The following is a 15,793-nucleotide window of genomic DNA, read 5'->3' on the forward strand; positions in this document are numbered from 1 at the left end:
AATCATGCTGAAATAATAGTGTTCCATCTAAGCACTTCATAGCCAAGTCTTCTTGCCTAAACAGATGGAGCTGCTCTGCTGTTTCCATGCTTACGCATTCAGCTTGTAAAAGTAAAGGATTCAGTTCAAATTTATCAGAAAAATCACATCAGATAGGAAGCTGTAATCTTTACATCCTTCTGAGGTATGACAGAGAGACAAGGCGGTCTGTTGTATTTAAAATAGGTAAATGATAGCTGAAATGGTTGCTGAAAATATTTAAGAGCTACAGATACTAGCTGAGGTCAAGCAGGACAACCAGCCCCAAGACATTTATATCATCTTGAAGAAGAGTTGATCCTCATTACATGGATTTCCCAGCTCACAGTAATGCATCATCTAACTCCCAAAGGCACCACACACACCAAGGATCAACATACCTAAAGAATAATGTTCCAGTTATGAGCTGAATTTCAAAACTCAAAGAACTGGTGAATACAGGTAGAGATAATACTATCAGATTGCTCTCTGTAGCCAGCCATGAGGAAAGACTGGCAAGGAGCAGAATATATCAGGTCTAGACTGGTTTTCTCTCTCTGAAGCAACACAGTGATTGTAATAGAATCCAGGTCTGGGTCCAAGTTAGATCTGGCTTTTTAATGCCGATAGTCTGGTGATAAGTTCCAACACCAGATATTAATTAATTCTGACGGAACATTTTGAGAAACGACTGTCCAGAACCTGAATAAGATATAAAGAGAAAAGACCACTAATAAAGCTCTGTTGTAGTCAGTGCAAACACACGCATTAATTTCTACTCAGGAGGCAAAGCTTCCCCAAGATTGAAACTTCCACAGAATGTTTCCCTTAAAAGGACAGGGAAGAGCTGCTTCTCTAAATAAATCAGTTTAAAAAAAATGTCAGAATATGAGTTAAACTGAAATCATTATCACATTCTTGCGAATGAACCAGAAGGAACGTAGCTTGCAAGTTTGAGACCAAGGACAACTAAATGCTTGGGTCATCTGAGTGTACTTTCTGTACTCAGAGTTTGATGGTGCTTGGTCCTGAATCCACAGCTCTGACACATAAGAGTCTCTCAAGTATGACTTTGTTAAAATTGAACTTCCTGAAGATACGGCATATTTGAATAAAATTAAATTTCTTCTAAGTGTTCTGATCAGCTCTCTGCACAGGTACACATTCTGATACTTTTCCCCTGCTGGCAATCTACATTCACATTTTGCGCTGCTTAAAGTGCAGATCAAAACCTCTCCACAGCCACAGACTTTCAGAAATTTGTTCACCCTTTCCCTTAAAGCTAAATTTTTTTAATGGAAAATTTAAGTTACACTAAGCTATTGTTGGAAACAATGGAAACTTTGACAGCCGAAAGACTAAATACCAAAATAAAACAACAGATAAGTCACTCATCATGGCTTCTTTATGATTCCTTAGAATTATAGGTCTGTAGCAGTACCAGATTTAATTGTGTAGGAAGGCACTGTCTTGCCTGCCTCTTTACTGAATGCCAAGATACAGAAATGAAGGCTACCTCACATTTCTTTCTGTTACACTCACAGCCGTGAAATAAACATTTCAATCAATTTGCAAAGCACTTCTTCCCAAACTACGTGGTTAATATTATGCTGAAATTCCAAACAGGAAAAAAACATTATCAGGAATAAGTGGGCAGAGAGGATGTAATGCCATAACGTGACAGCACAACAACAATAGCAGAGTTGCAAAGTCCTAGGCTACAGCAAGTAAAGATATGCTCAAATGCTACACCCATACACAGAGAAAGAAAGGAAAAAAATGCATTTACTCTTAGAATACCTCAAGTAAGCAGGGATCTCCAGCAAAATAACCTTGCCACTACTGTCAGCCCATACTGCCACTTACTGTCAGTCTGGGAAGGGGTGGATCCTGGCTTTACCCCTTCTGGTCACTCAGGTGCATTGCCTGCAGCTGAGCTCCCCTGGGTTGGCCCTGCCTTCCCACCAGGTGCTCAATCACTGCTTCAGGCTGTGCTTTAGCATTTCCACTACAGCAGAACAAACTCAACATTGCAGACAGACAGACTGACAGAGAGTAAATATGAATTGGAATTTGCATGCAGAAATTGATGCAGTATAACACATAATGCCATTAGATAAGCAGACGTATAAAAATTTAACTTCCACAGCATAGAATTAATTCTCACGTTCCTAAGAGTTACACCAAATATAAAACATTAAATTCTAAATTAAGTATTTTGAGAATAACTTTTCCATTCGACAAACTGGTTATCTGGTGTAAGTGCACCAGAAGAACTTGCCAATTTTGATACTTAGGCTCTTTCATTTGAGTCAATTCTGTATGAATATTCAATATTTACACCTGAAGATGTGATACATCTTTCAAAACCTGTAAAACTTATACTCTATTATGTTAAAATAAGTGCTAAATTATTACGGCAACACCTGGATGGAATTTTGATTTCTCTGCTAACAGATTTAAAATGCTTATAGTCCTTGATGACACATGTAAGTACCTAGCAGCATCCTCTCTTCTCCAAGCCTTTAGTATTTATCTTACCTTTAATGTATCGTGTTTCTCATTAGCTCCAACAATCAAAATTTCTGCCATATCCTCAGCATGCTCAGATCGTGCGTGGACAAACAAAGCTCTGCCAGCTTCTGATACATTCTTTAGTGCAACTAAAGACCCGTCGTGTTCCACCTTAAAGTCTGGGTTAGAAACTTCGAAGTTCAATTTGTTATTCCCCTTGCAGTCATCAAACACCACTGGGGAAAAAAAAGAAATGAAAAGAAAAATGAGAAAACGTAAGTTTAAGTAACCACTTTGGAACACAGACTTCAAAAGTTTTTATGTTATTAGGTTGTCTACAGATCTCAGGAATAAGTGGCTTCAACCTAAGGGAATACTTTCAAACATTATATTTGTATGGCTACAATATTTCACAGGCAGTCATGAATATGCAGTTTCACAAAGATGAGGAGATTTTGACCATACTAACTGGGGAAGGAGGAGATAAACTATGCACTTCAGACATGAACGTTTTCTGATCACTCAAACCAAAAACACAAAACACATGCCTAATTGTACAAACTGGGCAACAGCAACAGAGACTTTGCTATTCTCCTCATTCACTGCAACAACTGAGATATAAAGGCCCTTCTGCTGCCCAAGTGGTTTCAGATATCCAACATATTTTTCTTTTGTTTTGCTGTTGGCTGTTTACAGAATATTCACTTTCACATTCTACTGCAAAAGAGTTATATAATTTGAAAATTACAATATTTCTTATTATTCTTATTAACCACCTGTAGCACGATGCATGAGCTGCACTACTGATGTATCCAAGAAAAAACTCTTATATAAAAAAAACAGCTTTCAAAAACCCCGTTTCACTTTACATGGAACACTTAAAATATTTATGAAAGCTGACAGAGAGAGAAAAATTTCCCTAAAGACAAAAATTTGATGCTTTGCCTCATGTTCCTTCTCCAAGTCCAGAAGTTTCACTTTGCACAAAACACTGCTATAAACATTGCTGGTGTTAACTGCAGTCAAATGATTAAGAGGTCTTCAGCACAAACTTTTAATTTCTAAGTAAACCTTTTCTGTTTTGACGTCTGAATGACATACTTGCATGTGTGCTGCTTTTTTTTTTTCCCCTAGACAATCTGTTCAATATTTCATACCTGTTCCTTAAGTTACTGTGCTGTAGAATTTTGCTTATCTGTATGCTATTTTGATCTTATGTTTCAATTCCACTGGGTCTTTAAAAGACAGACAGGGATACAGGCTACAGATGATCAAAGGCAATAGTTTTACTGAAAATAAAGCACTTGTAATAACTTTTGAAATTCATTGTGCGGATTATCTTGCTCTATCTGATCAGTAAAGGGAAAAAAAAAAAAAGTAAATCCCAGATTCTCTCACAGCTTAGCCAAATCCTAGAGGTAAAAGATGGACATTCTTATAGTGGATGGCCACATATTTGCCATTTCATTGAATTTTGCTGAATGCAAGAGAGATTATGAATAAAAAAATAAGCCACAAGGATTTTGATGGAAGGCTTGTTGTTGGCAAGGCCTCCCCAGTGTTAAACCACCCCTTGCAGCTGATGTCGGTGATATGACAGGCATTTAACAGATTCTCTGTAATCTCCTAAAGCTATCAGCCCACTAAAAGACAAAATTTCCCTGTCACCACAAATGTGGGAAATTGAAATTCTCTATGCTAATCACTGTATAGATTACAGTCTTGATGATTATGAGTGGATTCTCATTTAACGTATTCTTCTCCACCCTTTACAAAACAATGACACAGGGCCTTTGGCAGGTACCTTGTTATACTGAATCAGTCTGTACTTCTCACAGTCCAGAGTTGCTGGTGGTCTATTAATAGCACACAACTGGAAAATTTGGCATCTCAATTTGACAAATTCATCATGCCAAGAATAAAATGTCTCTCAGCAAAGTTTAAACAAAATAAAAGAAAGCCTAACAACTATGACAGAGTAATCACTGAAAAACAAATGTCAGAGTTCAGAGCAATAGCATAGCCAAATACCACAAGTCACATTCAGAACGAAGCCACATTGTGTTGTGCTTCTTCAGGTGGGGTGAGGCTGCTGGGAGTGCACCTCTCCCACCTTGCTGCTCAGCATCTTGTTTCTCGAGGTGCTTGCATTGTTGCCATCTGCATACATTGTGGAAATTCAAAGACCACATGCAGAGCTGACATAAGGAATTAGAGGAAGTATATATATTCACTTGGAGTTATGAGTTTGGAACTTTCAGACCTCTGATATTTTGCTCATACACTGGTCCTGCTTTATGAAACTCTGCACTTTTTCCAACAAAGAGCAGAAGCAAAGTTGCTCAAATGTGAGAAACTTTTCTTGATGTATTTCATCCAAAAGCACCGATGCTTTCAATTCCCAAGTCTACCATAGAAATGAAGGTATTTGACAAGGTTAGTAGTGAGGAGAAGGAGAGAAAATGAAAGGGCTATAAGAAATAGTGATATGTAGGAAAGAAATTAGAAGTGGATGGAAGGGGATGAACTGATCATAAGGATAGAGAACATTATGTGATTATGTGGACCAGGGGCCAACAGAGATGAAGTTGAAGCAAATTGTTAAATTTGTATGAGAGCTGAAAAGAAATGTAGCCTCAGATAAAATCTCTATTCTGAAATAAGAGGCAAATGTGAACGCTATGAGAGTGATGATGCCTTCTGGATTGGGATTACCAGGGAAGATCACAGGAGATTGTATTACACTCCAAACAATTTTTGTAATTCCCCTCACCAGGAACATCTGCTTCCTTTAACTAATGTGGCTTCTGGGAAAAAGCCAATGAAGATACCCAGAATTGTACATGAGATGTTTGAACCAAGCTCCAGTACCAACTACGTAGCCTATGGAGCTAGTTCTGACACTAACTTTTCATTCACATTCTGTGGTAAAGAGAACTTGCTGTGTACGAGTCTCAATGTAAAAGCAATAGAGTGACAATGAAGTACTTATGCCCAAAAAGATCAAACGTACTAATCAGTATAATGAGAAAGAAGAATGCTTTTTTGAGATATGGGTTGTACGAAGATTCATATACTAAAGAAACCATGAAGAGAGGGTGCTGAGTGGATGCTGAAGAGTTATAATTGTGGGGTTTCAAATAGAGGTTAATCCAAAACCATTCAAAATCAATTTCAGTACCTAATCCTGTTTCAAATCAAAAGGATGGACTACTTGGCAACTTGGAATCTCTCCAATATATTCAAGAACTACATCCAGTAGGTTCATGTCCATTCCAGGTATACACTAGACTTACATCAGTGAGGTTCCTTCAGGAAAAGAAAGCTACAGAAATGCAGTGAACTAATCATTGTGTACTATACAGCTGTTCCAGCTAGGTGAGTGTTGAGCTAGCTTTGATGCTGGAGAAAGCCTGGAATTTCCCCTATGACTGATGGAAATGGACTAAGGTGTTCTGAAACCAACATAAACAAGCACGTGCAAGAGGAAAGGGAACATCTCAGAGAGTTTCACTGAGCTAAGTGATCAAAGCTGCTAAGCTTCAGCAGGAAGGCATGTATATCTCTTTTCAGAAATAAAACATGCCATTGCAAACAGTTGTCTTAATAAGAACATTCCAGATTAGTATCTAAACAGTGCCCAAACAACAAAAAATAAAAATAGTTACCAAAGTGTATGTCAGTTGGATGGATTTGCTATAAGGAGTCTGCTAAGGGGAGAGAGGAAATAAAACCATCTGGCAGACTAAAATGAAAATGCTGTCGCCCAGTATATAACATTTTGCTGCCTGACAACCATGATGACATATTTATGATGTATTATGTTTATGATGTTCATGCACTTCTCACAGAGATTAGGTATGAGGAAAACCACGGGACAGATGACTGACATTATTCATACCCAGCTTCAGTATAATGGATAGGATAAACAGTAACCTGTAGAGCATCCGCATGCACTAAATCTTCCCACATCCTCTTACACTCTCACTTTGTGTTAGAGCTTAATAAGTTAAGCTAGATTGTAGGTTCTTCAGAGCAAAGACCACTTGCTTTCTGTGCATCTGAAGAGCACTTGAAAAAAATTATTTATGATTGTTGCTCAAGGTGCTGCAGAAGGGTAAAAAATTAATAATAGGAATTGTTCAGCTGTAGTCATTAACTAGAGTTTTGGAAAGGCTTTAGCAGATGACTACAAAGTGACTGTGTCTCATTGTCAAGAACTCAACAGGCAATTAAAAAAAATGATCTAATGTTTATTTACATGAAGGCAAAATTCTTATTTTATTGATGCATATATGACTCTTCTGATGTTGCTAGTCATGCTCCAGCTGCCAAATGAACATCTTTATTGTGCTTAATATGCCATATGGTAAGAGGCAGGCTCCAAAACTCCATACAAGCAAAATGAAAATACTGCCAAGCGTCTCCCAATGAAAAACAACATGCATGTCACTCATCTCACTGTTCATTTCTCAGCCTCCCGTACTAGACTTCTACTGCTTTCTGTAAGAAAGGGTGTGAGATGTTCGGACTATTTTTGTCCACTTTGGTCACTGACTTTACCTTTATAGGAACCAAAGCAACAACTGGGAAAAGGATTCTTCTGTAAGATAAGTCCATATCGTAATGATGAGCAACAGAAGCTGTGATTTGAAACACCACCTCTAAAAAACATTAGCAAGAAATTTCAAGCACTCTGTATTCATCTTTCAGTACACCCCATAGTGTTATCATGATGGCCACATACATGAGGATTCTGTATGACTGCAAATATTTTAAAGAGCACCATTTTAAGAAACTGAAAGGTTAACAGTTGGACCTCTCCTAAAAATGCCAGAATAGATTTCTTATATTCAAATGCACAATAAGATGATGTATTCCTACTTCAAAGTCTTTTTCTTTTTTTCCAGAAGTTTAATTTAATTCTCAGAAGTTTAATTTGTTTTCAACAGAAATACAGAATCCATAATTTTCTCTCTGACAAAATCTCTACAGAGGTACTTTGAATAATTAAATAAACACATTTATCTATAAACACACAGAACTTACTCTGTATGTCTATGTACACACACAAATTTTTATGTTATAAATGATAGCTAGTAACAAAACAAAACAGCTCTTTAGTGAGGAAATTTCACACTGAAAATACCTAGCAAACAGATTCTTAACTATTATATCAGTGAGTGTTAGGATCCTTGTGGTAAAATACAGTCTAGCCTTGTTAAAGTCAGATGGAGTTATAGCATCAACATTATTTTATCCTATATTATTTTTTTGTTTGTTTGTTTGTTTTTAAATCTATTTTAAGGTGTAACTTCAGATCGAATTGAAATGATGAGTTGTTTTCTGCTACAGAAAGCTGTACCTGAGAGAGGTCTAAAGTGAGAAAGGTATGTTGCAGCTGCACAAAGGCAAGTTAACTTTCCAGCCCAGCAGGGAACCCTTGTCTGTGCTGAAAAGTCTTTCCTGCTCAAAGATATTAGCAAAATCCAAAAGTTAGACAGAAACTATTAAACAGACAGTTTATCTTCACTAGATACAAAGAGAAAAGTGATGGTTGAAACAAATAGAAATGCTTCTGAGTGCTGGAGTATATAAACAATCACAAACTGCTGTGCCCGACTAAGGCTCTCAATAAATAATGGCAGTGACCAGGCGCCGCAGGCAAGCACTAGGTGGATGGAAACTGGTCACCATGTGGCAGCACGAGTCACAGTGCTGAATGCCAGACTCTGTTACATGGTGTCACACAGCAGCCCAGCACCAGGATATGAGAAGAGTTACAAGACTTCAAGAGGTCAGTTAGCATGTCAGTGTGGATAGGATTAAATATGCCTTGAACCAAAACATCTGGACAACCTAAATTCATCTAAGAATAGAAGAGAAAACTGTTACACCAGCTTATGACAGCTGAGAAACAAAAGTAATCCTGCTTTTCAAGCCTACATTAATGTCAATTAGGAGAAATGGCTTCTCTCCTTTCCTCTGAGGTGCCTTGAAAATTACTTCTGGAACATGGGCTCTGGCAGAGAGCCCACAGCCTGTTTATTTATGCTGTTTTTCTTCGAGAACAGAAAAATTCAATACCAAAACACTTTGGGAACCAACTAAATTCCAGACAAGACATGGTCAACAGTTAATTCCAACCTCTTGAAGGAAAATAATTTCTTAGGGCATACGGCAATTAGAACATACATAGAGAGATGAAAACAGGGAATGAATGGCACAGAAACACTGCTAGGAAGTCACTGCTTTCACTCCACAAACAGATTTTGGGAGCAAGCAACAGTATTGTTTCCTTCCAAGCTACAAACATCCATAATGAAGAAGCTGCAAGTTCACTTTAGAAAATCCCTCCTCAGATTTCCATTCTGAGGTTTCCATTTACATGCATTTGGACCTGTATCATTGGGTGACCAGTTCCAAACCTTCACTGGAAAGCAGAGCATATCAGATTTTTTTGTCTCAGCCCATATTTCCATCTTCCTATCTTTGGCATGTTTAGCAAGGATTTACCACCACAACAGTATGCATTTTTAATTGGAAAGTAAAGAAGGAAACAACAAAAACAACAAAACTGAGCAAAGATCAATTTTATAGAAAATTTAAGCTTTTTTCCCTTCAAACATGAGTTCATATATTCATATCTAAAAGTGTTCTAGAAATGATAAAATTGTGCCTTAGAAAAGCTGCAAGCAGGACTGAAAGATTTCTTCATACACACAAAAAAAATCTTACTGGGTGTTTAAGAAAACCAACAGAAGGAGTTTTATGAAAATTCTTTGTGCTGCTTTTTTGTTTTGGTTTGGTTTTCTTTTTTTTAACAGTTCAATGTTAAGTTCTGGTTATGCAAAAGAATTGTTACAGAATGATCTCAAAAAATCCATCAAAGAGTGGTGGGCTATTATCTTCTATTGCACGTTTATGATTCTGTTCTATGCATCTTTCTTTATGTGCCCTTCGAAATAATTTATAATGATGACTTATTTAGCATATAGATAGTCAAAAACTGTGGAGAAATAAACAACAGAACAATGTTCATCAGAATATTTTAAGGATTGCTGAACATGCAAATGCACATCTATATTCAGCTTCTTTGAAAGAACAAGACCTAAACAACAGGCTTGATCCTTGCACACATTTATAATGTCTACAAAAAACAAATTATCTAAACTGACAAACATCTCCACGCAATTTCTGTGTGAGGATGAGATCTGAGCATATTCTGTTAAAATGTGCAAATTAGGCCAATAGTTCATCTAGCGGGCACTAGGAAGTACCTATCTGCCCTTCAGAGAATATCCTTTCAACTGCATGCACTGCAGCTATCAGTAATAACAGTGCTTTTTGGCACTGTAAAAATACATGGGAAGAATACACCACAGATATTAGATAAGCTTCCCCCAAGGGGCAGGATTTCACCCAGAATCCAGCCACAGCCGATGAAAAATGCAGCATGATAGATGAAAATAAACACATTGGTCCCTCTTCCATGTTACCTGGCCACACCAACAGTATTTGAGAGGTGGAGAAATTATTAATGCTTTGAAATTCTCTAGTGCACTTCAACTGATCCATAAGTGACATTGAACTAAAGGCTTACTCTGCCTCTATGTAATCAGTGTTATGTGTGGATCCAGAATGAACAACTACCTTCCCACTGAAGAACCACCTCAGCGGTTCTCTGCTGTGTCTTGTGCTCACCTCCTGCTATACTGAGTGCTGCATTCTGATATATTTGCATATCTCATCCTGCTCTCTGCCTTTCTGCTCCTACTTAGCAGATCACACTTGGCTAGGCATTGGTGTGGCATCATGTACACCCAGCTAGAGGTGAACAACTCTGCCCGTAACCAGAAGTTATGTTGGTTGGGAATTCCATGAGTATTTTCACGGAGCAGAGTGAAGAAAGTGAAGTTTTATCAACACCAAAATTAAATATTCCTGCCTTTTTTAGCAAGTACACGTCCTTGTGTTTCTTGACTTATGCTTCATCTTTTCTCCCTCCCAGACAGAAGGATTTTTCAAATGCATCTCATGTTCTTCAGCAAATTCCCTTCCCAAACAGGACTCCATCAGCAGCCTTTGACTGCTTGAAATTATGAGAAAATATAAACAGAACCCTCATGACTGAAGGTACTCTGTGCCAGCTCACACTGCATGATGTCTTCATGTATCCTTTTGTTGCCTGTTGTCTCATTTGGGGCAAAAACCTAATCAAGTGGAAGGAGCTGTAATGAGTTATTGTCAACTGGAAGTTATCTCAATTTATTTTTTACAATGTGGGCATGTTATTGACTGATTGCTTAGGTTAGTGGTTGCATTATAGTCATGGTGTTACTATAGCCTGTTTTAAGCCCTGGAGAAAATTTACTTTTTCAGTAAAAAAATGTGGTATTAGTGACTGTTTGAAGACAAAAATAAAAGTCAAAACTGTAGATGTATAACACTGTCATTGATGTGCTGAGCACAACACGTAGCTCAGTTTAAATGGAGTTGTTGTCCCTTTGGAAATGCAGACTCAAAGCAGTACTGCACTTGTGTAGCCAGTCTCAAAGGAGCTGTCACATCTATGGGGGAATATGACATTTCACTGTTAATGGTGTTGATTCTGAACAGTCTAAAAGAGTCTGAATCCAGAAGGGATATGTAGAAAAGACTCTTTTAAACTTTGTTAGTTTCAATGAAATTGTTTCCCATCACAATGCAAATGATCCATACTTTTCCATTTCTGCAGACTAACATAACATTTTGCTAAGAATCCCAGGAGAACGTAGAATCAAATTAATTTTAGATTCATACAACATTTTCACAGGCTGATTCCAAGACACAAGCAGACAGAATCAAACACATTCAAATGTATTCAATATGTTGCAGTCCTACAAATTACTGCAAGAAGTTTGTTGATCCAAAATTAATTGTATCCTAGAGCCAAGTAAGATGGGAAGGTCTGAGTTCATACAGGACTTCCCAGTGGGATATACCGCATTATTTCTCTTGAATCCTGGATGAATAAAACTTCAAGAGGCAGCATACTCCCGACCATGCATTTTCTTGGCTTCTGCATAAACACAGATCTGATCTTTGAGCAGTTACCCTAAATGCTACCCAAGACAAATTGCTTGATATATGTAATTTATTAAAAACGAATCAGCTGAGGTTATACCCAGCAGAAGAAGCTGGGTCCCAGGAGGTTTAACTATGTAAATAAATTGCTGCCAGCAGATGTCAAAAAGTAACATCAAGCAAAAGGAAAGTAACAACTGCAGGGAATAACCACGGCGTCAAGGGGCACAAGAAGTACCTCGTTTACACCAGCACGTTTGTAAAAATGTCTGCAAAGCCACAAATTTATTTAGTAAAGATTTTCATTTAACTAGGTAATTAACTGCAAGTCATGGTGTTTTTTCCTTTAAGTTCACAAATAAAACAGTTTGTCTTGAAGGTCAGTTTGTTATAATTACGGTGATCTGTCACATCTTAATGTGACCTGTTCTAACTTCTTTTTCTTTTCTTTTCTATTTGTTTCTGTAACACATGCTATTCTTAATTTTTTCCTAAGACCAGTTTTTTATTAGCCTAAAGTTAATCACTTGAAATTCTGATGTACTATTAAATGAACAGACTGAATCATGCAGATATTTACATTTGACTGAAGTCTAGGCCATAAGCAAGAAGCTTACTGAAGGGCATAAATGAAGTACCTGGTCTCATTGGAGAATGACTGCTTAGTATGCTTCTTCAGTAGGAAGTAAGAATACCTTGGTGATTTGAGGACAGAAGAAGAAATTACTGGTTTTCACCCTATAGTCAACAGTCACTCACATCCCAGCACACTTCCAGTATTTGGAGAATGGGGAGGAACAAGTATTACTTGGTCTCTCATACTTGCAGTACAGTAAGGCAAACTCAAAGTGCAGGAGCTGTCCATTAAACAAGCTACCAACACAAAGTGCCTTTCATACATTACTCAGAAATACTGTCTGGAGGCAGCACTGACTCCATCTTAATCATGGCTTATGGTTTCATCTTCTGTGTGAAATTCTATCTAATCTATAATTCAACAGAGATTTGCACAGACTGCTTCCCAACATTAAGACTCAAGTCTTGAACTTCAAGACTAAATTCAAGTCTTAATTCAAGGACCTTAAGACCAAGAAGCAAAATTATTGGCCATTGCACACTAGGAAACATTGCAGAAACATAATTGCATGAACATCTATATACAGCTGCCCTTCTGGAATCATAATCACAATAAAAGTCCTTCATGTGCAGTAATGTTTTCTTAAAGGTATCCTCAGAAATAAAGCTTTCAGTTTGTGCTTTGTGCAACTAATTTCCAAATAGCACTCACTGATAGGAGTTTCTTTCTGAAATAGGGAATGACACATCATTTACAATACATAAAAGAAAATAAGAGTGAGTAATAAATCCAGTGTGTAATATTTTCCTTTCAAAATGGACACTGTAGGTTGCTGGTCTATTTTTCCTGCTGCTGAATGACTAATGCCATGCCTGAAAATGTTCTCAAGCCATTAAACCAGTGAATAGTTCAACATTCCCAGCAATAAATGGAAACAAAGATCCTCCTGCTTCTATGGGTACAACCTTCACCTCATCTTCTCCATCAATGGTCCTGACAGAGAAATTTCTCCCAGTGCTTTTAACTGAGTTCTCTCCAGTGAGTCCTCTCAACATTTTTTTAGAGTTACCAGTAGAAATATTACTTTTCCATATAGCTCCAATAAATGCAGTAGTAGTGGACCCAAGCTTCTTTTCAGCCATCAGTCTAAAAACACAGTTATTGAAATAAAACCCTTGGTCGAGGTTTATGAATAGCCTTTGAGAATACCTTCAAAAATCTAACCTATATACATATAAGTTTGCAAAGTTATCATTATTCATGCATCAACACAATCATGCACACAATCATCAACACAATCAACAAAAACCATGCTAAAAAGCACAGAAAATCAACCTCCTAATTGTAGTCTGTAAAGTAAAAACTTCTGTGATATTAAGCAGGAAAGCCACCTCTCAAAACTCTGCTGGATTTTAAACTTGCTCAATTTATCGTTATCTCTTTCAAACAATACCAGAGCTTGACTAACAGCTACAGGACCAAATAACCTTGGTTTGAATTTTGACTCTCACACTAAGATCAGACAAATAGCACTGCTGAGAACAATGTAATTAAAACTGCAGCATGTAATCTTGCTCTACGCAGTCATTCCCAGAACAGTTTCTATTCACATCAAACACAGGCTTTATACTTTAAAGAAAGACAGTCTTTGGCATCTTGCACAAAGGAGCTGACCTGAGGGAAAGTAAATTCTGTCAGTCAAGATCATTTAAAGGAACCAGAAATTTGTTTACCTACATAAACCAAGAAAAGATCGTCAGGCTACTGAGGTTTCTGCTTGTTTTTAATAACGAAGTAAAAATAATAGTAAAAAACAATAATAACATTAAAAAAATGTGTAAAATTCAATAAAAATTATTTGATGAGCCAGGTGATACCGCTGCTCCTGTTTGCTTCTACAAAGGGTGGTATTGCTACATGGAGGCTCACATTTAAGGAAGTGGTACAGCATATGAAGCAAATGACACTGAAAACATGTTAATTACTTAAGAAAATTCTACATTTCAAAGATACAGTGAGTGCTACTGTCATTCGGTTGCTTGCTGGTTTCCAAACATGAATATCCACTTTCATGTAAACATGTCCACAATGTTGCCAGCACACAAGCTAAGGTTAAAATTAGTGTAGTGTTCCATTCCAGTTCTTTTTGTCAGCTTCAAAAGTATGGATTAGGCCGACAACCTACAGTGTGTGCAGAAAGCTGCAGTCAGTCAATAGAATTTGTCATTATTTTAAACTCCATAGTCAACAAAAAAAGGTGTAACTGTTATCCAAGCCAGCATTCCAGACATGAATGCCCACAGCGGGACAGTTTGAACAAAAGCATTATGCTAGAAATGAAAACTAAGCATCTCTAGTGTAGAGATTAAGGAGAACAGAATACCTCCAGTGAATAATATTTCTCATATTTCTTATCAGTGTCATATTTATTTTAATTGATCACACTGGAGACATCAGTCAAGATGCCAGCCCACCATAGAGTAGTTACACTGCTGACGTGCTAATCAATATACAACTAAAATGTTATTAACATGTTAAGTATTCCCCTAGATTTAACAGATTATACAGTTATTCCAAGACAAAGTGAGCTCCATGTGTCAAGTGTAGTTGTCAGCACAACAAAAGTTACCAGTCATTCAGTGCCAGATTTACACTTACTCGTTTCCTTTACTTCATAAAATCTAACGTTTACCATGCTTTCTTTTTTTCCAAGACAAACAGATGAGAAATGCACCGTTTCTCACCTTCTCATAGGCCTGGTATATTTACAATATACACTGCAAATACTCTGATGACTGCACTGGGAATTAATGATATAGATTTGCTCAACTCCTGCCTTAGCAGGGCTAAAATGCAGAAATGTGACCATATCTGTTTGAGTAACCGTCTCTTTTCTTTCACATTAGAAAAACTGTAATGATTACAATACTTAGCAGGTTAAAAATGGTAAGTCAATCTTTACCTTGCTTCTGGTTTTAAACTGCTTATAAATCACTAAATCTGTGCCTTTTTCCAGCTCAAATCTTCTTCCAAAGAATTAGTTGCTTGTGACACAGTAAAGTGCCATCCTTCTAAACACTGATACATCTCATTTGTGTTGCACTTTGCTTGTGGCTACAACCATAATAAGCTGAAAATTCATTTAGAAAACGTGATTTGCCAGAAGTTTTCTAGTCACACAGTGTAATATATTTTTACACATGGATCCTTAGCAACTTTGTAGTATTTCTATCTGAGAACTGAGACATAAATAATTATGCCATATCAGAGAGCACATATGAGACATTTACAGATTTAGGAACAGAAAGGTTGTCAGAAATGCCTTCTCATAATCTAGCAACAAATATCATCAGTTCCCCCGACTAGCACGCATCCAGCAAAAAACTAGTGAGTTAACTTCATAGTTTGACGTTTAAATGAATGCTACAGCTAATTAAACTTAGTTCAGTGCTTCTGGAGGCTGCATGTTTGCATTTTAGCTCATGCTTTATTCTGGAATAAACAGTTGTCATTCACTCATCAGCAGATGGGTCACATTCAAAAGCTGACAAATCCCAGGGAAATGAGAATACAGAAATGCCATACACTTTCTTACAGTTCCCAAGAAAATGAGGTTAC

The 15,793-nt window shown here is 37.3% G+C and overlaps 1 protein-coding gene across 2 annotated transcripts in view; it reads right to left on the minus strand.

Moving 5' to 3' along the window:
- Window positions 1-15,793, minus strand: part of CDH13 (cadherin 13) — a 427,603-nt gene that overhangs the window by 273,515 nt on the left and 138,295 nt on the right. For both annotated transcript variants that reach the window (XM_065733108.1, XM_065733107.1), the window contains exon 3: window positions 2,560-2,768. In XM_065733108.1, coding sequence (XP_065589180.1) covers window positions 2,560-2,768 — 209 coding nt within the window. The remainder of the gene's footprint in view (window positions 1-2,559; window positions 2,769-15,793) is intronic.

The sequence above is a fragment of the Cyrtonyx montezumae genome, unplaced genomic scaffold, assembly GCF_038088225.1.
Source record: "Cyrtonyx montezumae isolate F1298 unplaced genomic scaffold, pur_monq_1.0 scaffold_17, whole genome shotgun sequence".
Taxonomy (NCBI): Eukaryota; Metazoa; Chordata; class Aves; order Galliformes; family Odontophoridae; genus Cyrtonyx; species Cyrtonyx montezumae.